Source organism: Marmota flaviventris, chromosome X (genome assembly GCF_047511675.1).
Source record: "Marmota flaviventris isolate mMarFla1 chromosome X, mMarFla1.hap1, whole genome shotgun sequence".
Lineage (NCBI taxonomy): Eukaryota > Metazoa > Chordata > Mammalia > Rodentia > Sciuridae > Marmota > Marmota flaviventris.
The window spans coordinates 13,758,821-13,784,993 of NC_092518.1; the positions used below are offsets into that span (position 1 = coordinate 13,758,821).

Genomic DNA, 26,173 nt, shown 5'->3' on the forward strand with positions numbered 1-26,173 from the left:
CTTTGAAGAAACAAACCTAATTAAGCTGGGCTGGAGGTGTGAAAAGCTTCTCAAATTCTATCTTCAGAAAAATAACCATAACTAGTAAAAATTATTTTTAATAAAGACATTAAAAAATGTAAAGTCTCAGCTGGGTGCGGTGGCACACAGCTCGGGAGGCTGAGGCAGAAGGATGGCAAATTCAAAGACAGCCTCAGCAAAAACGGAGGCACTAAGCAACTCAGTGAGACCCTGTCTCTAAATAAAATACAAAATAGGGCTGGGGATGTGGCTCAGTGGTTGAGCTTAATCCCTAGTACCCCCTCCAAAAGATTAAGGCTGAAAAAGTGAAGATCAAACAAAGACATTTCCAGATAAACAAAATCTGAGATAAATTTATGCTAGTAGACCTATCTTACAAAAATGCTAAAGGAAGTTCTTTAGAATGGAAGAAATTGAGAGTAGACAAAAAATTCTAATAAAAGTAGTTACGTAGGCAATTATAAAATGCAGTATGATCATAAATTTCTTTTCCTTTCTTCTCTTAACCAACTTAAAAATTAAATGTAGAAAAGGATGTATATAATCCATATTTTGGAGTTTATAACATATACAGAGATGTAAGCTATTTGACAATAATAACAAAAAGCATAGCACACAGGTGGGAATAAAATTGCTTTGGAATAAGGAAATGACACCAAATGGTAATTCAAATCCACAAGAACAAATGAAAAGGACAAGAAATGGTAAATAAAAAATAGATACCACACATATACTCTTACTGTCCTTCTCTCTCCCTCTCCTAATTCTCTTTCCTTTTCTTAGTTTCATTAAAAGACATAATTGTGGGGCTGGAGTTGTGGCTCAATGGTAGAGCGCTCGCATAGCACATGTGAGGCCCTAGGTTCGATTCTCAGCACCACATAAAATAAATAAATAAAATAAAAATTTTTTGTGGTGGTGGGGGGCCTGGGGTTGTGGCTCAGTGGTAGAGCTCGCCTAGCATGCGCAGGGCCCTGGGTTCGATCCTCAGCACCACATAAAAATAAATGAATGGAAGTGTTGTGTCCAACTACAAATAATATATATATTTTTAAAGATTTTTTTTAAAAAAAAGACATAATTGTGGGCTGGGGATATAGCTCAGTTGACAAAGAGTGTTTGCCTCACAAGCACAAGGCCCTGGGTTCAATCCCCAGCACCATACACACACAAAAGAATTATAACAAAAGTATTCATAAACATTACAAATAAATAATCATAAGCCTCTGTATGGTAGATAGGTAAATTGAAGGTGAGCGATAAAATCTATTTGTAAAGAATTATTATATCTTCAACTGTTTCCAAAACAAATGTTTCTGCTGAAATCTTGTTTACATTATTCCTTTAGCAAACCTAGTCTTCCCAAACAGCACAAGAATAAACTTTGCCCTAGTCCTGCTCAAACCCTAAATAATGAGGTGTGAAAAATAGGATTTTGACAGCTATAAGATATGTGCTGTGACAAGTTGTTGTTCAAGGAGGCAGAGCAGCAGCAGCAGAGACCCTGCAGTTAGGATAGGAGGTGATCTTTGGAGCCAATTTTTAGCCATAGTTAGAGAAGAAAGAGAGGAAATGCATGAACTCTGAAACCAGCTGAGAGTTTAATAAACAGGACTGAGGAGACAGCAGGAATCTAGAGACTTGGGAAGGTAAAAATACTTCCTTTGAAAAAATCTTTCAGAAACTGTATTAAAGTTTAAGAAATCTGACAGAAAGAAATTGGAACTAATGACTACATTTTAAAAAGCAATTCATAAACTTCCAAATGAAAGCACAGGCTTTTGAGTGCAAGTACTTTTATTCTTAAAAAGAGGAAGAATGGGCCCAAACATCTCCAAATGTTGGACCACATTCAAACTTTTGTTGGTGGAGAGACCAGAAACTTAAAAGAAAAACAATGATTAACATAATACATGTTCAATAGTGAACGAGGATCAGCTATTTTTAATTGTTACATTTTTAAATGAAAACATCTCAAGAATCCAGCTCATTAAAACAAATTTAACAAAGGCAGCTTAGTTTCCTACATAAAGAAGCATTAGAACCAGTGTTCTAGCCACATTAATATGTAAACTCTTATTCTAAACACTCTCCAAATATTTCTAAAAGGATGATTCTCATATAGTAAGTGAGGTCAGAGAGCAGAGTAAAAACCACTGATCTCTGACACTGTGGGGGTAGAAAGTGGAAGATACTGTAAAGTTTTGAGTTCCTAATCTAGCAATTGCAATTTTCCAGAACTACTACCATCTATAAATATCACTACCATGAACAAACCATCCTATATCATCACTAAAAAAAGCTTAATTACATAGTCTTAAATGTTATGGTATTAACTATATACACTTAACCATTCTCCTATTGTTTTACTTTCAGTTTGATTTGAAATTTTCCTTCTAAGTACCACTAAGATGAACATCTTTGTATATAGCATCTTTGTACCATGGTGTTTTCCTAAAGATAGCTTCCCAGGAGTGAAATTACTAAAACAAGTATAAAGTTCTTGATGTGTGTGGCTTAGGTGTCATAAAAGATGAAGCAATTTATTTACACTCCCACAAGCAGAGTATGAAGGCATGCCAATTTCATCACCCTCTAAACAGAACTGAGCAGTGTTTTGTTTTTCACATATGTTAGATTAGGTGAACAAGAAAGACCTTATTAGCATTGAAATAAGAAGTCAGTCTCATCCCAACTCAAAGGATTCAGGGGGCCAAGGATTAAATCCTAGTACCACTCCAACCTAGATGTACTTATCTATCTAAACCTTAGTTTTCTCATCTTTAGAATGGGGATAATAATAGTGCAACCTTATCAGGCAGTAGAAGCTTAAATATGGCCATTTCTGTGAAGTCCTTTGCATATAATGGAATCAATATTAGCTATGTACACTAGTTCTAGACCAGACCAGGAGTTGTGAACTTGGGGGGTCTATTAATTTGAATAAGAAAAATTTTGTATTTGTCATCATTTGCTTTCAACTGAAATGTAAGACTTCTCTCAATCAGGAATGTAGGTACTGTACTCTACTAGTATTATCAAAACATGGAATGATGTCACTAATAGAAATCACAGAATTTTTTATTTCCCATTATAGTTCCTGCAGATACCTTAAAAATAACTTCTATACCCATTACTACTCCAAAATTATGACACATTTTAGGCCTGATATTTGATATTATTTGACATTAGTAAAGCAGCACATTACCATATAAAATTTTTAAAATAGTTTTGATAACTACATTTCAACATAGTCTTCCTGTAATCCTTTGTATTTAAGTATATTCAAACATATTCTCAAAAGTAATGCATAGGCTCCTCCAGAATGAAAAAGGGATCCCACGTCCCCAAAAGGCTAAGCACTGCCTCTCAGGACTCTTTGCAGAGGCATCATATGGAACATCCCAGCTGTAGCCAAAAAAAATGTCAATGTTCCTTCATTGCATACACAAATAAAGCTTTCTAGTAATTTGGCATATTTCTCATCCACAAATAGCTGCCTGGATTATCCAGGACAGCTCAGGAGACCAGAGTATGTTGGAATCTCCTCTCAGTTGTCCATCAGGTTCTATCATGGCCACTAACCAAGGAGGCCAAGATGGAAACACAAACCAAGGGACCTATTTAGAGCAGCACTTATTTTTATTTATGGCTAGTTGCTGGTGGCATAGCTGGTTAATAGCAGCACAGGGTTTATAAATTAATTCTTTGGAGAAAATATGATATGTTAGAGTTTATTCCTGATGAACTTCATAATGAGACTTTCAGGTTGACCTTTCAGAGAACATTTTTTTATACTGATACAAACATTTAATCAGTCAACACATGGCCTCATCAGAAGAGAGGGGAAAGCATTAATGGCAGATGGACAGTGGTTTAATATCAGCCAAGATGAACTAAGTTCTGAGCACTTGCAGAAGAATGCACATCTTGCCTGCTGGCAGGATGTGGTTCTTTGGATCTTGTAATGCAAATAAGTCACAAATCTTTAATGAAGACCAAAATTGAAAAAGCCCAGAAGACTCTGTCTAAGAAAATTTAGCAAGCTAAGGAACAAATATGGGGTAATACTTTTCACACAAAAAAATTTAAGTTTCATAAACATATCTTTGTCTAGCCAGTTAGGAGAGAAGTTTAAAAATCAGCACATATGGCCAGGCATAGTGGGGCATGCTTGTAATCTCGGCAGCTTGGGAGGCTGAGGCAGGAGGATTGCAAGTTCAAAGCCAGCCTCAGCAACAGCGAGTTGCTAAGCAACTCAATGAAACCCTGTCTCTAAATAAAACACAAAATAGGGCTGGGATGTGGCTTAGTGGTTGAGTGCCCCTGAGTTTGATCCCCAGTACCCCCTCCAAAAAAAATCAGCACATATGCATGTCCAGAAAAATGTAGGTTGGTTTTTGTTTTTCATGATCAATGCAAAGAACATTCCACATTGTTATCTTTCTATATTTATCTGGTCATAGGAGGAATAAATATACAGAAGCTGTATAATGATTTCAATAGCAAAATCAGGCTACTGTACCACTTAAAAGTAAATGAAAATATCCCTGCTGGAAACCATGGAGTGCTAACTGACCTATTGCAATAGTTGATCCACTTTGTTCAAACAATTGAATGATTCTCATAACATGACAATTATTTCAAAGCTGGCACAAATCTCAGAAAGCACCCTATTGTCTCATTTTTTTTAGTTTTTAGTTGTTGGATGTTTATTTAATTAATTTATTTATATGTGGTGCTGAGAATCAAACTCAGTGCCTCACACATGCTAGGCAAGCACTCTACCACTGAGCCACAACCCCAGCCCCATTGTCTCATTTTATAGAGGAGGAATCTGAGACCCAAGATTGTTAAGCATCTGGCACACAGATGACTTACAGAGCTAGACAAATCTCAGGCCTTTCCTCTCCCTTCCTAGGACTCTTGTCACTTCAACTTAATTCTGAAATGCCCTTAAATAAATTAAGCTACACAAAATTCCCAACACAAATATATGAGGGAATAGTGAATTTTAAGATATGTGAATTATATCTTAATTTAAAGAAAACAAAATGGGTGTCCTGAATTCCAAGGACTTGTTCAGTTGGTAGGCAGAATTTAATATCAATAATGTGGTTCTGACATTGGTCCTGTGACATCTGATGTTACCCCTGTGATATTCAAGATGTACAGTGCAAAGTTTTATATTTCACACCTCTAGAGTACTTCAATTTAAGAGAACAAACAGAAGCAAAAACATAGTCATGCAGGAAAAAACAAAAAGACTGTAATAGGGAATTTAAGATGAGGTAAAAATTATAGAAAATAGCCACACAAGCTAAATAAATACTCAAAGAGCAGAGATTTTTACATGATTCATATTCTGTGGATAAAATAAAATTCTTCCTTTCCATCTCTATGGGATGAAGCCTTCCTGTTTGAAATGGAGTCTTTAATAATAAAAGTGGTAGAAAACTTGATTTTCAACTCAGAAAACCCAAAAGACATGGAAAGAAGAAATTTAATTGACTTTTTACCAAACTGTCCCTAAACACTCTATATGTTTAATAATTTTGGAGCCCAGTTCATAGAAAACTTTAGACTTGTGGAAAGCAAGCAAGAAAGAACAGGAGAAATTCTGTTACCCTCTAACCATGTTCACAAGCCAGGAGGAAGACTTCCAGTATTGAACACAATGCCCTCAGTATTGCCAATGTGTGTTTCTCAAAGAATTTCCAATTTATTGGGATTACAAAGATAACCATTTTAATGGGAACAAGTTTCTCTTAAATCTCACTGATTTTCCAGAAAAAAAAATCACCTAGTCCAGAGGTCAGGAACCAGATTAGTTTTTTAATAACATGGTTTTTAATAAAGTACTTTTTAATAATGTGATCCAAGCTTGGAAATTTAACATTGCTTAAAAAAAAAACTGTGAACTCTGGCTTCAGGACATGACAAATGAAAATGTGATCTGGTATACTTCTAACAATTCCAACTGTAAGTATTGGGTGGAACACCTCATTTTCTCTCAGTAAGTCTCCCGGGGACAGGGAATGCGCATGTCCCCACGTTTCCTCTCTGGCAAGGTTAGGCAGTTTTCAGGTAATTACCAACTAATTCAACAGGAAAATATTATTCCTGTGCCTATCAGCCTTGAAGATCTATTTTTTAGTCTTGGGGTATATGTGATTTATATATTCTCCATATGAAATTATTATTGTGTGATAGATACTCAGATGTGCTACCAAGACCCCCTTTCAAGGAAGGATATATTGCCCTAGCTACTGGAAGTTCTTTAACCCCCAGTCCCTACTGTCAGCCCCTTCTGGAACTGCCTTAGTTGCAGAAAGCACCTTATCAAAGGTTACACTCTTTCTAATGATGGATGGATGCAGGGGTATAAAAACCTGGCCATCTCATCCTCACACAGGACAGCTCAGAAAGGCCAGTCAAGCTTGACTTCCTTTAGGGGTTTGCCAAGGCTGTCATTGGTCTTGCATCACAGCTTCATTTCTCCCTCTGCCCAGTGCTGTTTCATTCCCTCCCCTTGCGCAGTGTCAATCCCAAAGGCACTCCTTAATGAACCTCCTGGACCTTAAATTCAATCTCAGACTCTGCTTTCAGGGGAAATCAATCTGTGTAATATGCTACAAGTTCAAAACTGGTTATTCTTGCAAAGGAAAATGAAAACAAAGGAAGTTACAGAATACCTATGGACTATGTACACTAGTGGCAAACCATCAGGAAGTTCCAAGGTTTAACCAATAAAGTAGCCTCATGGTTGGCTGCATTTTCATTCTTTTGCTTTCATGAAGGTGGAACCTTGATCTGTCATTATACAAACAAGTTTTCTGAATTGTTGACATGCTAAGATTGACTACCTTTGTTATGCTGAAGCAACAGCATAAAAATTGAAATGGATAAAAATACAGGAAAAGCAAAAAGCCATTTTTGTAAAGCTCTGACTGAAAACTGAATTACATTTCAACTCAATCAAATATTGAATTATGAATTAAAATGTGATGAGTATTCACAAGATTTTTGTAACACTTTTTAATCCTGAAAAGGAAATTTAAAAAACAGTTCCATTTATAAGAGTATCCAAAAGGAAAAAATACCCAGGAATAAGTTTAAGTCAAGGAGGTAAAAGACTTGTTTGCTGAAAATTATAAAAATTGTTGACAGAAATTATGGAAGATCTAAATAAATGGAAAGAGTCCATATTCATAAATTGTAAGACTTAATATTGTTATCAATAAGCAATCTATAGATACAATGCGATCCCTGTCAATGGTGTGGGTTTTTATTATTGCTGTTACAGAAATGGAAAAGCCAATTCTTAAATTTATATGAAATTGCAAGGAGCCCAAAATGTCCCAAGAAAGGATGAAAAAGAAAAAGTTGGAGGACTCAGACTTTCCAATTTAAAAAATTACTTCAAAGCAACAGTAATCAAAACCGTGTGGCTTGTGTATAAGGCTAGACATACATATCAATGGAACAGGACTGAAAATCCAGAAATAAACCTTACATATAGGTTTAGTTGACTTCAGCAAGGGTGCCAAGACAATTCAATAGGGGAAAAGATAGCCCTCTCAGAAAAAAATGTTGCTGGAACAACTGGATATCCACATGCAAAAGAATGAACTTGGACACCTATCTCATTCAGATATAAAAATGAACTCAAAATGTATCTGAGACTTAAATGGAGGTTTAACAGTTTTTTAAAAAATATAGGAGTAATATCTCTTGACCTTGAGTTGGGCTAAAAGTTCTTAGATACAAAAAGGGCCTGATCCATAAAAGTAATAACTGATAACTGAATTGAGTAACTGAAGCCTCTGATAAAAAATCTTGCTTCCAGAACTCTTTCAACTCTACAGTGAGTACACAACCAATTAAAATGGGGAAAATATCTGAGTAGACATTTCACCAAAGATGATCATGAATGACTAATAAGAATATTAAAAGATGCTCAACATCACTAGTCACTAGGGAAATGCAAATTAAAACTCACTAGAATGGCTATCATAAAAAGATGGACACAACCAAGTATTGATGAGGATGTAAAGAAACTGGACCTCTCAGTTCTGGTGGAAATTTAGAATGGAACAGTTCCTTTGGAATCATTTTGGCAGTTTCTTAAGAAGTCAAACATGTATAGACCATATGACCCAACAATTCCATTCTTAAGTATCTACCCAAGAGGAATGAATATGTGTACGTCTTTATGTACACATATGTTCAGAGCAGCATTATTCATAGTATCCCCAAAGTGGAAACAACCCAAAAGCCCATCACTGGGGAGAGGACCAGTAAAATGTGGACTATCCATACAGTAGAATGTCATTTAGCAATAAAAAGGATAAAACTACTGATACACACTACATCATAGAAAAACTTCAAAAACATGCTAATTGAAAGAAACCAGGTGCAAAAGACCTCATATGGTATGGTTCCATTCACATGAAAAGCCCAAAAAGGTAAATCTATAAGACATAAAACAGATTAGAAGTTGTTTGGGTTTGGAGGTAGGAACAGGGATGGTCTGTAAAAAGGTATTTGAGGAGGTAATGGAAACGCTCCAAAACCAGATTATGGTAATGGCTGTGCAACCACCTACATTATTAAATAAAAGTCATTGGGGCTGGGGATGTGAATCAAGCGGTAGCGCGCTCGCCTAGCATGTGTGCGGCCCGGGTTTAATCCTCAGCACCACATACAAACAAAGATGTTGTGTCTGCTGAAAACTAAAAAATAAATATTAAAAAATTCTCTCTCTCTCTCTCTCTCTCTCTCTCTCTCTCTCTCTTAAAAAAAAAGAGGCATGAAAAACTTTTAAAAATAAATAAATAAATAAATAAATGTATGTCATTGAATTAGGGCTGGGGCTTTAGTTCAGTGGCAGAGCACTTGCCTAGCACTTGTGAGGCACTGGGTTTAATTCTTAGCACTATATCAAAATAAACACATAAAATAAAGACATGTTGTCCATCTACAACTACAAAAAAAAATTATGTAAGAATTTAAAAAGTCGGGCTGGGGATGTGGCTCAAGCGGTAGCACGCTCGCCTGGCATGCGTGCGGCCCGGGTTCGATCCTCAGCACCACATACAAAGATGTTGTGTCTGCCGAAAACTAAAAAATAAATATTAAAAAATTCTCACTGTCTCTCTCACTCTTTCTTTAAAAAAATTTTTTTAAAAGTCATTGAATTATGTGTGTTTAAAACAGGTGAATTTGTAGGTATGCAAGTTATACCTAAGTAAAGCAGTTTTTTGGTACCAGGGATTGAACTCAGGGGCACTCAGCCACTGAGCCACATCCCCAGCCTTATTTTGTATTTTAGTTAGTTGTTGTTGTATTTTTTTTTAATGTGGTGCTGGGGAACGAACCCAGTGCCTCATGCATGTTAGGCAAGTGCTCTACCACTGAGCCACATCCCAGTCCTTGTGTTTTATTAAGAGACAGGGTCTCACTGAGTTGCTTAGTGGCTTGCTTTTGCTGAGACTGGCTTTGAACTGCCTCAGCCACCTGAGCTGCTGGGATTACAGGCGTGCGCCACCATGCCTGGCTGTAAAGCAGTTTTTTTTTAAAAAATATTTATTTAGTTGTAGATGAGCACAAAGTATCTTTATTTATTTTTATGTGGTTCTGAGGATTGAACCCAGTGCCTCACACATGGGAGGCAAGCACTTTACCACTGAGCTACAGCCTCAGCCCCAAGCAGTTTTTTTTTTTTAAACAAAACCTGGTACATAAGAACATGAGCATCATTTGAAAAAGAGGTGAGCACAAAAGGTGATGTCATGTTTCCAAAGAGCAAAGGCACACAGAATGGCTATGGGTAGCCCAGCCTGAAGCCCTGAGATCAGCTTCCCAGCCTTTCCATCTCTGCTAAGCAACTACTTCTAGAAATGGAAATGAATGCGCCCAACCTTCTGCCAAATAAAGGTGTATTCAATGTGGCATCAGGCACATAACTCCCTAAAGACAGATCTCAAAGCACCTTGGTTTTCATATATTCACAATCACACAAATATCTGGCTACATGTTCAGGCTGTGGCATGTAAGCTGTACCCCTGACTGACAGAACTTTAAAGTTCACTCTGGCTACATTATATCTATGTGTGTTTTACCAAAATCTTTCCAAAATGATCACCAATGATTTTATCAGATTGTCTCCAGAAACGTCTGGAGTCATAAAACCCAGGCTCCCCGATTCCAGTGTTATCCCAATCCACATGCAAGAGACAACTAAGCAAACTCTCCTTAAAAGTCACCCAATTTACTTTGACATTCTGTTTTAATGTTTAATCGCCATTAACTGCAAGCTGTTCATTCTGCTGATCCAAACCATTTTTCTGTTTGCCCTATTTCCACTCCATCTGGAGCGGAAAAAATAACTGTCTCCTTACTTTCAGAAAGAGGATAACATTTAAGGATAACCATTAATGGTATCTTCCAAGGTTTACATCCCTTCAGCATTTACTCTTTGGTACTATTTTCTAGGCTTCAAGTTATCTCAGGTCCCTTTCAAAATTCTTCTGAAGAGTGGTTACCAGCACTCAGGAAGGGTGTGAAGAAAGGAGGAATGGAGCTTTAGAAGAAGGGTAGAAAGTATAGGGATGCAGCAGGATAGAAAGAATAACTTCCAATGTTCTATAGCACAGTAGGTAACTATGGTTGACAACTATTAATTGAAAGTTTCAAAATAGGTAGTACAGAGGATTTTCAATGTTCCCAATACAAAGAAATGATGTTTGAGGTTATGAACATGCCAATTACCCTGATCTGTTCATACATATTGTATATATGTATTGAAATGTCACACTGTACCCATAAAAGCATACAATTACTATGTGCCAATTAAAAATATTTTTTAAAAATTTTTTAGTTGTAGATGGACATAATACTTTTATTTTATTTATTTATTTTATGTGGTGCTGATGATCAAATCCAGTGCACCTCACGTGTGTTAGGCAAATACTCTACACCACTGAGCTACAACCCCAGCCCCCCAATTTAAAATATTTAAAAAAAATAAAAATAAAATAAAATTGTTTTGAATGCTGTAATTTTTCACACCTTCCAAGCATGATAACTAATATTGGGCACTGAATTCTAATGTAATTTAGAGACGTTAGTTGTCAAATCCTGTAGAATAAATTAATTCCTAACAAACAATCAAAACACCTAGGAAGAATGGTGCCAAAGTGTGCTTAGAATTACTATGAATAGGGCTGGGGATGTGGCTCAAGCGGTAGCGCGCTTGCCTGGCATGCGTGCGGCCCGGGTTCGATCCTCAGCACCACATACAAACAAAGATGTTGTGTCCGCCGAAAACTAAAAAAAAAATAAATAAATATTAAAATTTAAGAAAAAAAAAAAAGAATTACTATGAATATTAAAGGAATTCCTGGGTATTTCAGAAGGGAGTATGTGCGAGAAGGAGAATACATAGTGGAATTATAACTGAATTCACTACATAGTATTGTAACACTAGAATTATAACACTACTTAACATTTATTATAACACACTGTCTTTTAGAAGACAAAAATATTTCAAAGTGCAGGCCAGCCATGGTGGCGGATACCTATAATCCCAGTGACTCAGGAGGCTGATGCAGGAGGATTGTGAGTTCAAAGCCAGCATCAGCAATTTAGCAAGGCCCTAAGCAACTCAGCAAGACCCTCTCTAAACAAAATCCAAAAATGGCTGGGGATGTGGCTCAGTGTTTAAGCACTTCTGGGTTCAATACCCAGTATAAAAGAAAATCCAGATAGATAGAAGTGTATATACACCCAACAGTAAGAAATGAAAAAAGATAGCTTCTTGCCTTCATGTAGCTCATTTTGTTTTAAGGAATAGTGTTTCATAGGCATTTCTTGCATTAAATCCAAGTTACAACTTTTTGCTTGTGCAATAAATATGGAACCACAGATGTTGAATGCTGGAAGGCATCCACAAACAAAAGGACAGAGGTCAACATTTCTCATTTTACTGATATGACCAAGACAAGGGTAGAACAACTGCCCAATGTGACTTAAGAGACGGATGCGACTCCAACTACACCTCCTGGGCCTGAAGCCCAATCTCCTTTGATTGTTCCCCCATTTCTCCATGAAGAAGGTAAAATGAAAAATCAAGATCTGGAAAGAATAGGACAGACTCCCATAAATGGAAAAACATCAGTACGTCAATGGGACAAAACAAAATGACACATTGTCCCGTTTCTTTTCCAAGAGGAACTTGAAACCAGAACCTCTTGCCTTATTTTACAAATCAGCTTATAAATCCACATTCCAATGGTAATTGAACTACCTCACTTGCTTTGTTTCTAGAATTTCATCCTCTGGTGGGGAAGGAGGGTCCAAGTTTCCCCCTCAGGTGGGTATTTTTGTTAGGTGGAGTACTGGGGAGCCCCCTCTCCCCTGCTAGGGGCCTTTTGGGAGGGGTAAAGTCATGCAAAGCTCCTACTCCCCTGCAGAGGGCAACCTGGGGAGAGCTTCACCTCCTGTGTCCTTTTCTTGGGTCCCTCTAGGAACTCCAACTAGAATAGGAAAAGTACTGAGAGACCCTTCCCTTGTAGAAGTGCTAGTAGGAGGGATGTTGAGATCCAAAGGAAAGGGACCAAGGGCCTGTCCAGAGTCTAGGTCATGGATTCTCAAATTACACCACCACAGATCTAGAGGAATAGGAAGCTTGGGATACATACAAAGGTATAGGATAACTCTGGCACAATTTCTGAGGACATGATCTTATTCAAATATTTTTTTTAGGATGGTAGTTTCTAGTTTCATTATACTATCTAAACCCACATTGCAATAAGACTAGGTAATCACAAGAACTTATAAGCTGAATCAGGAAACTTCAGTTCATAATAAAGGAACAGGAAGGAGCAGAAGGAAATAGAATTTCATCCTACTTCTTTTCAGCTTGTGGCAGGGAAATTCAGGCTTGATCCCCTTGTTAAAACTGGGGTATAAGTTCATGTTCCTTCATCATCAGGGAGACTTTGGTGAGGAAGTATGGGAGGTATTGACTCCAGTAAAAAGACTCTTGGTGGTCCATGGGAGTGCAGGTCCAGCTCAGGATACACCTAGGTGGTTCCAAGCTCAAAGCCCTATGAAGTAATAAAGAATATACACCTGTCTGACCTTGCCTCCTGTCCCACACTTTCAAAGGGCCAAGTGGGGCCTAAGCTAACTGGTGGATTGAGGGATAGAGGGTTTCCAACTGACCTCCTTAGAAACAACAAACACGTGATTAGAAATCACCTTGCTACCTGTGAGATTTTCAGGCAAATATTTTATAAATTTACACTTATGGGCTGGGGTTGTAGCTCAGTGGTAGAGCACTCACCTGGCATGTGTGAGGCAATGGGTTTGATCCTCAGCACCACATAAAAATGAACAAATAAAATAAAGGTATTGTGTCCATCTACAACTAAAAAATTATATTTTTAAAAAATTTACACTTATGAGGCTAAAAATTTGAAAATGTAATACTTACTGTGTTTTTTTGAGTTACCATATCCTGAAAAGAAAAACAAAAGATGAACATAGTTTTTCTAAACAGTTAATTTTCATAAGCATTAAGTCTCCCCACATCATATAGTGCCCACCTTAAAACAAGAATTAATCATTTGAACCCCCACCATCTGAAAGCTTCAAATAGAATGAATCTCTGATAATCAAAAAATTCACATTCTATGGAAAACTAATCATAATTGTTTAGCTTTGGAAGTACTGGAGGGCATTTCTGCTTATGATGGTTTTCCCATATCAGTGACAATACTTTTGTCCAAAAGATTTATTTAATTTTTTGTAGTTGTAGGTGAACAGCATGTCTTTATTTTATTTGTTTATTTTTGTGTGGTGCTAAGGATCCAACCCAGTGCCTCACATGTGCTAGGCAAATGCTCTGCCACTGAGCTAAAGCTCTAGCCCCCCCAAAAGATATTTTGAGACTCAAATTTGGGGCACTGAGTGCCCTGCATCCCACCTTCCCAGAGAAGAATGACAGTGACAGTAAGAAAGCACTTGGGAAACACTGTGCCATCCTGGGGTTTGAATAGATCAATGCAAAGGCTGCAGAAACACCATGGTCACCCTTCCTACAGAAAGAGTACTACTGGAAGTATTCCTGACACCCTATTAGAACTGTCTAGACAGGTTCAAACTCATGTCCATTTTAGCCAGTTAACAACAGGATGGTTATGCAGACCTTGAGTATATATCATTTATATGCTAGAAACCAACATTTCTGCAAGAGAAAACATAATTAAATATCTGCCCTGTAAAACATGCTTTATATAATCAGAGAATCTTTTTTTCATCGATGAGGGTCAAATCCAGGGCCTCACACATGCTAGGCAAGCACTGTGCCACTGAGCCACATCCCTAGCCCAAGATTTCTATTTTTGATAAGAAGTTCAGATTGCTTCCTCTGGTATTAGATATAAATGACTAACTACCCATTTCCATTGTAGGAAATATTTGTCTGATTCGTTAAAAATTAAAAATTTTCAATCGCTAGCCCTGTAAAATAATTTTAACATTACCTAGATCATAGAACTTTCCAGAGGGCTTTTCTAAAGCACAGGTGAGGAAAACTGTATTGAATTAGGAAAAAAATGTTAAAATTTCATGTTTCCTATCAAAGTATAGATTAATAATCTATATACTTTCATATTTTCTAAATTCTAAGTATTCTAAATACTTCTAAGCACAGTGAAAAATCAGTAAAAGCAGCAGTTAATATCTAAATCTCTAAAGTTATTTAAGTTGGCTTATAGACTTTAAATATGTTTCTAAACTGTAGAAACTATTCTACAATGTAAAGCACACTGATAAAAGTTTCTTTTTTTCACTGTCATACAAATGACTTCTTCAAATACACTATGTGCTATAACTACAGAGCACCTATCTACGTAAAATGCATGTGAGGTTTAACACATACAGATTATACATCAGAAGCAGGTGGTGTTTCTATCAGGAAATAATCTCAAACCAATATAGAACCCAGAAAATTTTGGTTAATATTAAATCACAAGAAACACATACACACACACACACACACACACACAGCCCAAGTATGGCATAAAATTGTCTTGTTACAGTACTGAGGGAGTTGGACACTTAAAAAGGATGTCTGTAAAGGCCAATCTCTAAACCCACTAGTTCTCATACCTGATTGCACATTTGGGAGGTTTAAAAAAGTCCCATGCCTGTGCAGCACACCCCAGAGATTGTGACATGATTGTTTGGGGTGTGGCCTGACTCCTGGGATATTTACAAGCTCTCTGGGTAATTCTAAAGTGCAATCAAGGTTGAGAAACAGTGCTGTAAACAAACTATTAATTTTTAAATTATTTAACATAAAGCAGGATTTTCTAAGATATTCAACAATATTAGCAGACTTTTAGAATAACGCACATCAGACATTTATATTTTGCAAATATAAGCATTTAAAAATGTTCTATATGGGCTGGGACTGTAGCTCAGTGGTAAAGCACCCGCCTTGAATGTGTGAGGCACTGGGTTCGATCCTCAGCACCACGTAAATAATAAATAAAGATATTTTTAAAATGTTCTATATTATCAAAAAATGTTTGTTTCAATCTTGCCAAAATACATTTCAGAAATTCTCAATATTACTGAATTGTATAGGAATACACTTGTTTTCAGTTTTGCTATGTTTTCAGACTAGAGTATAATAACAAATTAAATGCCGATTATATCTATGGTAAAATTTTCTGCTTATTTTGGTAACTGTTAAATATATCCCCGTCATTATCCAAGTCAAGAACTAATTTTTATAACATGTAAGTTTGGATCAAATTGCCCACAAAGGGATTCAGAGTAGTGTGTTTGTGTCAATGGAAGTGAATACTTTTTGCTTTTTCTCTAATGAGCCTGGAAGTGTTCAGGTCGCCTGCAAAAGCTTAATGTAGCAACGATGCTCACAGAGCAGCCAGAAATTTATATGTGTGAGGTAGAACCAGTGGTAGGAAAAAAGGTATTGCAAAAGCAATTTTTATTACTTTTCTCACATATAATTCCTGTGCTATGTTACATTTCGGCTTGACATAAAATTCTGCTTTCCCAAAATGATGCACTCAGAGGAAGGTGAACGATGTTCTTTACCTTCAGTGACAGTGCTGTGTCGGCATCGGTATCATGGTACAGGATCACATTATTGGCCATGTCAAAGCTTTCACGGACTCCAAGATGGTAGAAGAGGGAAGGCTGTCTGGAGAAGTCACTCATGTCTACAACAGCAACATCTGAAATGAACAAGAGAGGGATGGGAGTGAGAGGACAGATGATCTGTCTACTTAATCTACTTGTTACTGAAGAATTTTTTAAAAAACAACAAAAACCCTCTTCCTTTTTTAAAGTGATAGGAATATAGTCTCAAAATCAGCTAATGGATTTATCTTTAATGTCATTCTTATGAACTATATATCAAATATAGTTTGCATATTTATGAAGCATATAGTATAATGAAATAAAAACCCAGGTAAGCCCAAGTCATTACACATACACTTCCCTGATCACATCTCCTCCCTCTTGCCCAGAGGAGATCTCTATCCTCATTTCTGGATTTATCATTTCCCTACACATGTGTTTGTGTGTATACTATAGACCAAATATTTGTGTCCCCCTCTAAATTTGTGTGTGGTAATCTAATCCCCAATGTGATAATATTTGGAGATGGTACCTTTGGGAAGAACTATCATGAATAGGTTTAATGTTCTTATAAGAGGCCCCAGAGAGTTGACTTGTCCCTTCCACCATGTGAGAACACAGTGAGAAGATCCAGGTTATGAACCAGCAAGTGGGCTCTCATCAGACAGTGGATTTGATGGTACCTTAATCTTAGACTTCCCAGCCTCCAGAATTATGAGAAATAAAATTCTGTTTTTTATAGGCCATTCAGGCTATGGTATTCAGTTATAGCAGTCTGAACAGGCTAAGACAGTATGTAAAGACATGTATGGGCTTATTCTATTTATGAACTCCTAAATAATATGTTGTTCATCTTTGCATGTCTTTGAATTTTATATAAATAGTACCTTTTGTATTTTCTTTGACTTGCTTTTTTAATTTTTTACTTATAGTTGGACACAATACCTTTATTTTATTTATTTATTTTTATGTGGTGCTGAAGATCGAACCCAGGGCCTTGCACATGCGAGGTGAGTGCTCTCTGAGCCACAACCCCAACCCCTTGACTTGCTATTTTTCAAAGCAATCTTTTTAAAGGTTTAATGTGTTTCAGGATAGGTGTATTTTCTATGTGTGTGTGTGGTGCTGAGGATTGAACCCAGGGCCTCATGTGTGGTAGGTGAGTATTGTACCACTGAGCTACACTCCCAGCCCTGACTTGCTACTTTTTGATGTGATTCAACCAACTTGTTCCTCTAGCTTCAGTTCCTACAGTTTCACTTCTATATAGCTTTCCATTGTATCACAATTAGATCATAATTTTTTATCCATCCTATCTATGGAGATTTTATTCATTTTTCTTTTTCTATGACCAGATGTTACAATAAACATTTCTGTGCCATAGCTCCTCGTTCACATATCCATCATCAACTTGACAATATAAAATGCCCCCTAAAGTTGTGTCCTGTCATGAAAACTTATTCAAAAAGGAGCAACTTATTGTATCAATCACAAACATATTTAAATTTGCTTAGTAGTATTGGACACCATTTCAAAATTTGTAATTTTTTGAGAAGATGCAAGAGCTCCAAATTTCATGGGAGCTTCCCCACTATGTGCACTAGAGATACAGAAATATAATGTCCAAACTTCTGCTCACATTACTATGACTTACAGCAAGTCAATGAAAATTCTGATGAAATGGAATAGAGGTGAGTTGTGGGTGTCGAGTGTATGAGTGTGAGGAAACAAGAAGGTAGGTAGAGGGCTGGGGTTGTGGCTCAGTGGTGGAGCACTTGCCTAGCACATGCAAGGCCCAGGGTTTGATTCTCAGCACCACATAGAAATAAATAAATAAAATAAAGGTATTGTGTCCAACTACAACTGAAAAATAAATATTAAAAAAAAAGAAGGTAGGTAGAAGCCACATCAGCACCAGGCTCCACAGGTTCTGCAGAGACACTGGGAGACTTGAGGCCCAGTGTCACCAATTGACACTTTTATTCTTATATATGGATTGCCTACTATATACCAGGCATTATGCTGGGTACCAAGGATAGAAGTGTGAATGGGGCATAAATCTTTTCTTAAAAAAAAAAACAAGTACAGTACTATGCAGGGAACTAGAAGGAAGTACACACAGTTAGAGCTACTGTGAAGGGGGCTAAAGTGAGGGAAACTGGGAGAGAGGAACTCCCAGGAGGGTACCCAACCACTCAAGCACAGAGAGCAGTCAGAGAAAGCCTGGAGGAAGTGACGCTGTCTGTGGCCAGAGGATCTGTAAGAGTTAGGCAGGTAAACGAGGGCAGAATGGAGGAATGGAAAGGGAAGGAAAGAATGCTGTAGGAAGAGAAGCAAGTGCAAAAGGTCAGAGGCAAGTTAGGTTGTGAATGTTAATTTCCTGGCCAGAACACCCTAGGAGATGAATCTGGGCTAGCAAGTACCAACTGGCAAAGAGGCCTTCCAAGCATGTTAAGAGGGCCGGACTCTACCTTGAGGCAGTGGAAAACAATGGTAGGTTGGTTTTTTTTCTTTAAATGGAGAACTACAAATATATATAAAAGTTGACAGAAGAGTAGGAAACCCACATAAGAGTCCTTCACCCTCAACAATTATCATCTCATGATAAGCTTTGTTGTAACTCCAGTGCCATCCATACTACCCCCTTCCATATTATTTTGAAGCAAATACCAGTTACCATATCCTTTTATTCCCAAATATTTTAGGATGCGTTGCTAAAATATGAGAACTCAAGAGAAAAAAATAGTCATAGTATCCATGCCTCACCCAAAACTATTTTTTAAATAATCAGGAGAAGTTTTAGACAGAGACAATCACATTCAAATTCACCCTTTAGAGGTTGTTGCTAATGATAGGACAAATGCATATGCTGAGGAAACACTTGACAAGTCAGCTTGGCTAATTTATCTCAAATGGATAATTCTGCTCCCCACAGAGGTTTGCTCAGAGTCAAAAATAACACTGCAGCTGAGTAAATTAGACATTCTGCCTATATGATTGTTCCCTGGACTCCATTACCTACTCAAAATTAAAAATGAAGAGTTTCATACCAATGCTATTTTAAAAGTGGCAACATAAGATACCAATTCCAAGGCCACAATGATTGCTATCTTTAGTTAATAAAGGAGAGGAAACAAAGGAAAGTGGTAGGGAAGCGCAGAGTGCAGGGTCGCAGGACAGCAGCCTCCAACTCCCATAGATTTATAGGCAGTCTGGAGCTTGGTGGAGTAGCTTTTTGCCAAGTAAATTAAGTTTTTATCTGGCAACACAAAAAACCTTCCTTTTTATGCCTTCTCAACATTCTGTGCTGGGACGTGTAGTACCTCCAGGACCTGTACTTCTAGGAACTCACTACCTCCAGAAGTTCTTCTATGGCTCCACTCCAGAGGTAGTGACTTTCCAGTGCCAATTAAAATAGGTCAATGCTGCTACTTAAAATAAAAAGTCAGAACAATTCATGTTCCATAGGAAAACTTAGTCTCAAATTTAACACTGAAATTTTTTGCTTGACATTTGTCACACGGGCTACTAGCATGAATTGATTTTAAGCAATTTATTTATTTATTTTAGTTGTAGTTGGACACAATGTCTTTATTTATTTTTATGTGGTGTTAGGGATCGAACCCAGGGCCTCACCTGTGCTAGGCGAGCGCTCTACTGCTGAGCCACAAACCAAGCCCTATTTTAAGCAATTTATATCCAGACAATATTCAACTGGCTTGCTTTTAGAATTTCTAAGACACTAATTTAACAGTGGTCTGAATTTTTTTTTAATCATATATAAAGCCTCCAGGTTTGTTTTCCTAAAGAGACTACCAATTCATTCAAAGCTTTAATGATCACAATGGTCACATGGTCTATCATTTACCAAATCCTTCCAAACACCTCAGGTGAATTTCAAAAGCACCTCACTGAGAGGCAGGCAGAGAAAATACTGGCTTCATTTTGCAGGTGGGCAAATTAAATGCAAACAGGTTAACAGACTTGCTCAAGTTCACTCAGCTAGGACAGGACTCAAATTCACTTTTCTGACCCCAAGTCCTATTCTCCCCAGTGCATGGATAAGACTTACTGCTATTCTGACTCACTCTAAAATCAAGCCACTGAGGAGGAAGACAATGGATATATCAGGCTAAATACTAGGCAAAAGATCACAGATTAAAAGAAAGAGATAAAATTCACATATTCATTCCCAAATATACCCTATGTTCCTAGCAGTCATTACTTTACAGTTAGTTCCCAGTGATACAGGCCAGCCTTGGCAAAGAAGCCTGCATAGTATAACTCAGCTTCCTTGATCATGAAGCAGGCATGAACACATCCCTATCTACCAAGGTTTAACACACTTTAAAAAGTGATATACCATGGGGGACTACAAAAGGCCAAGTCCAGTAAAAAGTACACTTTAGCTGGAAAGCATTTAAATTTTACATTGAAGCACCCCTCAGTTTATCAATTATAATCATGTCAAAACATGCTAATATAAAATAAGATCAAATATACATGGGCTTTTAATTCATTCAAATTTGGGGGGCTTGGGGTTAGCTCAACTCACTTGCCTAGCATGCATGAGTCTCTGGATTCAAACCCCAGCACCATGCAAAAAGAAAACCAAAAAAATCAACAAAATATATTTTGAACACCATCTTGAACATAATTTTTGTTAAATGTTTTATAAGACTATAATTTTTAGTGTGGTTTATAAGTATTGGATTTCTGCAGTAAAGCATTAGTCAACAAAATGATACAATAGTGAATAGTGAATGATTTACCAGAGAAGTTCTGTAATCATACTGGTTCATGCCAATCTTTAAATATACTCCAGCTTACCCATAAGACTATCTTCCTCCCAGCAGACTAAAATAAATAAAGAATATAAATAAGACTGGTTTTGTCTAAATGTAAATAGTTGGGGTTTAGAATAAGTTTCCTACCAAAGACACTTCTAAAAAATCTGATTGGACTTAATTGCAACACTGGGCATCTGAAAACTCCCTTTTAAAAAAGCTCAAATTTATTGGACAGAAGATACATTGACTAACTCCTACCATAATTTAGATCTGACTTTATCATGACTTGGGAGGAGGACCACAAGTTTGAGGCCTGTCTCAGCAACTCAGCGAGGTCCTCAACAACTCAACAAGACCCTATATCAAAATAAAATAGATTCAGGCATGGTGGCAAATGCCTATAATCCCAGTGGCTTGGGAGGCTGAAGCAGGATGATCACAAATTCAACGCCAGCCTCAGCAAAAAGTGAGGTGCTAAGCTACTCAGTGAGACCCCATCTCTAAATAAAATACAAAATAGGACTAGGGATGTGGCTCAGTGGTCAAGTGGCCCTGAGTTCAATCCCCAGAAACAAACAAAAATTATAATAATAATAATGAAATAAAATAAAATAGAAAAAGAGTTGGGGATATGGCTCAGTGGGTTAAGCACCCCTGGGTTCAATCCCCAGTACCAAAAAAGATCTGACTTTATCCATTACTGTTCATTGCTAACACTCTTTCAAGTTAGGCCAATTGAAAGAATGCTCTATCTATCATGGTTTAGAATTTCTAAGACACTAATTTAACAGTGGTCTGGAATTTTTTTATCATTTAAATCTCATCTTCTTATCTTGTGAAAAGGTGTCAACCTACCAATTCAGTGTTAAGAGGTCAGCAAATCCTTACCTAGTGCCACAATAGATGGGTAATAGTTGCTTTGACTATTGACATTTAACTAGGAGGAGGGAGGGGAAGAGTGGGGACACCAGAAAACTATATCTGGTCCATCTTTTGCTTCCCAGTATCTATTTTTTTCTTATAAGAATGACCAAAATAAATCATTTTTGTAGCTATATAAGTGTGATCAACATGTATCCACCACTAGGTTTTCCAAAAGAGACATGGCATATATAAGCAAACTATGTTTACTCATTGAGGTAAATGGACTTAGTGGGCTCTTAATTTCAAACCACTCCCAGTGAAATAATTGTAAAACACAGTATTGCATGATTTCAGGTGCTTTATCTTTCACACAAACACGTTTGTCTTTCACCCAACAACGCAGAAAAAAATGAGCTGCATTATACTGCAAGCTAGATTGTGTTCATTGCTTTAAATGACAGCACTATTATCCATGTTGTCACACCTCCCAGATCCAACTTTGGTTCCCCAGCAGCCTTTGAACACACCACCTCAAATTTTCATCTTCATCACCCAAAGACTCCTTCTCAGGTTTCTTCAACCATTTTATAACAGGATCACTTTGCCATGCGTTTCTTGGGCAAATTTTTTTTATGAATTATGGTTATACAAAATATTGGTTATGCATAATTCATAAAAATGATAAATAGTAAAAACTCCATTGTGTATATATACCACAATTTCTTTATCCATTTGCTTGTTGATGGGCACCTGGCTGGTTACATAGCTTGGCTATTGTGAACTGCACTGCTATAAACATTGATGTGGCTGCATGTCTACAGTATGCCAATATTAGATCTTTTGAATATATACTGAAAAGTGGGGTAGCGGGGTCATATGGTAGTTCCATTCTTAGATTTCTGAGGAATCTCCTTACTGCTTTCCAGAGTGGTTGTACTGATTTGCAGTCTCATCAACAACATATTAAGTGTACCTTTTTCTCCACATTCTCACCAACACTATCTTGATCACTGCCATTCTGACTGGAGTGAAATGAAATCTCAGTATAGTTTTGATTTGCATTTCCCTGATTGCTAGAGATGTTGAATATTTTTAATATATTTATTGGCCACGTATATTTCTTCTTTTGAGAAGTCTCTCTGTAGTTATATTGCCCATTTATTAATCAAATTATTTGGGGGGGGTGTTAAGTTTTTTGAGTTCTTTAAATATTCTAGTTATTAATCCCCTATCTGAGGAGTAGATGGCAAAGATCTGTAGATCCCATTCAGTAGGCTCTCTCCTCATGCTTTTAATTGTTTTATTTTCTGTGCAAAAGCAAAAAATGTCTTTGGCAAATTTTTGAGACAAATTTCTTATAAACCTTTTCTGACCAGCAGATAACAAGCTCTTCTTTCCACCTCTTCTGTATCTCACCTTTGAGCTACATGCAATTTTAGAGCCCAGCAGAGTTTGATGTAGTGCTACCACACGCTGCAAACCATGAAAAATGTACCACTGAGTTTTTCTTTCATAGTGACAAAATTGTAGAAAAGAGTCCTTGAAAAAAAAAAAGAAAAGGGTCTTTGCTTTAAGTTGTTCTCTGTCTCATTAAAACGAACATCAGTCAACACCAGAAGACTCATGGCTTGCTTTTACATTTACTACTCCAACAATACCCTTTTATTCTTAATAAAACCAACTGCTCCTTAAAGATCATCATAAACCAATCAAGACATTTGCATGAATGCTGATTTCACCTATTCTGTGTCCTATGTTTCCTCATTGATGTCTGTCCCCACCAACTGTGGGGGGAACTGAGTTCATGTAGTGGTGGTGACTCATGATATGGGATATGGGGCCATCAGTTGTTGTCCTTACCCCTTCAAGTTTTCTTAAATTTTTTTCACATACCAATTTCCTTTTTCTTAGGTGGTCGTTTGACAATGAATGTGCAAAATTTATGATTTGCATCAAGTATGCCTCAATAACCAGAGACTTTGCAGTAATTATTTACTTCCGAGAAAGCAGAAGCACTTTTGGATACAGGAGTCTCATTCTTAAGACAGAAAACACATTTTAACAAACTCATCCAACAAGTTTTGAAGCGTTAGCCTTGTGAAATCCAATGCCAATCTAAGAGTCATTCTAAACATCAAAATTTGTCTTTGCTGCAAGCTCATAACAAAATATTTGATGGGATACATTGGAGGCCAATTAAGCATCTGCTATGGTTTAGATACAGTTGGCATGTGGCCCCCAAAAGGTTCATATGCTGGAGGACTGCTCTCCAGTGCAGTGGTGATGAGGTAGTGAAACCTTTAAGGGAGGCACCTTAGTATAAGGTGGTTAGGTCATTGTAGCTGCTGCCCTTGAAAGGGATTAATATAGTTCTGTGAGACTCCAGGTAGTTCCTGCATGAATGGGTTATTGTTTGGGGATAATAATAAGTTAGATAGTGGTAATGATTACAGAACTCTGAATATACTAAAACCCACGGAACTTTACACTTTAGATGACTGGACTACATCTCAATAAAGCTGTCAAAACCAATAAGAACCAAGTACTAGAATATTCATAGCAGCAGCACCATTCATAAGTCTCAAATTGGGACCAACTCTAATGTTCATTTACAAAAGAAACAAATTGTGGCATCCTCTTACACAATGCTATACAGAATGACACTGAACAAATTATTGTTATATTGATATTATAGAGATATCCCACAAATATAAGTGAATGAAAGGATCCAAACACTAAAATGGTACAAACTCTATTATTTCATTAATAGAAAGTATAGAAACAGGCAAAACTAATCCATGCTGCTGTAAAATCAGTATAGTGGTTGCTCTTAGCCAGGGGTAAGGCTAGAAAAGGGCAACAATCACATGCTGGGATGCTGTTGGCATCCACTTTCTTGATCTGGGTGCTAGGTATACAATGTGTTCAGTAAGTGAAAACTCAGAAGTACACTCAAGACTATATATATATGTGTATATATGTACATACACACACACACACACACACATATATATATATATATACACCTCGATAGATAAATTAAGAGGCGTATTCAAAGTAGGGTTTTATGCTTTTTCCTCACCTCCATTCTTTATCACAGGACAAAGACTGGAGTTAAGATGTAATCTCCAACCTCTAAACTTTTCTTACAAACTGCAGGAGTATAATATGACACAACTTCCTGATGACTGGCCAACTGTCCAAGGGATTCAAGCCCTGAATCTTTTTTTTTTTTTGAGACAGGGTTTCACTATGTTGTTGAGGCTGCTTTGAACTTGCAATCCTCCTGCTTTAGCCTCCCGAGCTGAGATTACAGGCATGTGCCACCATGCCCGCTGAGCCCTTAATCTTTATTGCCCAAAGCATCTTTCATTCTATAAACTGAAGCTTTGGTACACTTATTGATGGGGGCAGAAGGTAAGGGTGTAAGGATAACCAGCATTTATGGAGCACTTACCAAGTTCAAGACACTGAGCTTGATTCACTACATAGGAGATTTTAAAAATGAGACTCAGATATTTTAAGTTATCCAGGTCATCCAGCCAATAAATGATAAAGGATAGGGTAGAAATTCAAACTCTGGTGCCTAATAACAATGTCCTTTGTCCTGTACCACTTGTATTATCAGAGCCAGTGGGACACAATGATAGTACATGTGTTGTTCTGTTTTGGAAGTTTTTACTCCAAAAGGCAGATGGGCCATTGGCCTAAAGGGCAACCTGAGCCTCCAGAACTTTTGGGGATGATGAGATGAAAAGGAGGTAGCTGTGGTCCTACGATCTAGAATCCAAGTGCCTTGCAAGCTCATCCTGGCCAAGCCTTGTCTCCCAATATGTTTGAAACAAGGTTTCAGGCTTGGTTTATCAAAGTCTCCAGTGTCAAACTTCATTTGAGAGGAATCACAGATGTAAATGTAAAAGATAAAACTATAAAGCTTTCAGAAGTACACAGAAGACTATTTGCACAGCCACCACCTGGGAGGTTTCATAAGACAGAGCATGCAATCATGAAAGATTAATATACTAAATTAGACTACATCAAAAATAAAAACTTCTGCTCATCAAAAGTCACCACTGAGTATTTGAATAAGCAAGCCACAGTCTGGGAGCAAATGCTCACAAAATATACTTTTGACAAAGCATTTAAATCTAGAAATATAAAGAATTCATAATTCAATAATAAGATGACAACCCAATTAAATGGGTACGTGACTCAAGCGGACACCTCACAAAGGAAGACATCTGCATGTCAAAAAAGTGCATGGAAAGGTGCTCAACATCATTAATCATCAGGGAAAGGCAATTAAAACCATAATG

General features: G+C 37.2%; 1 protein-coding gene across 1 annotated transcript in view; it reads right to left on the minus strand.

Moving 5' to 3' along the window:
* Map3k15 (mitogen-activated protein kinase kinase kinase 15) overlaps positions 1-26,173 on the minus strand; it is a 114,946-nt gene that overhangs the window by 78,010 nt on the left and 10,763 nt on the right. Inside the window, exons 2-3 of the mRNA XM_027927372.3 lie at positions 16,159-16,298; positions 13,523-13,546 (exon numbers count right to left, since the gene is read on the minus strand). Of these exons, the coding sequence (XP_027783173.1) occupies positions 13,523-13,546; positions 16,159-16,298 (164 nt within the window). The remainder of the gene's footprint in view (positions 1-13,522; positions 13,547-16,158; positions 16,299-26,173) is intronic.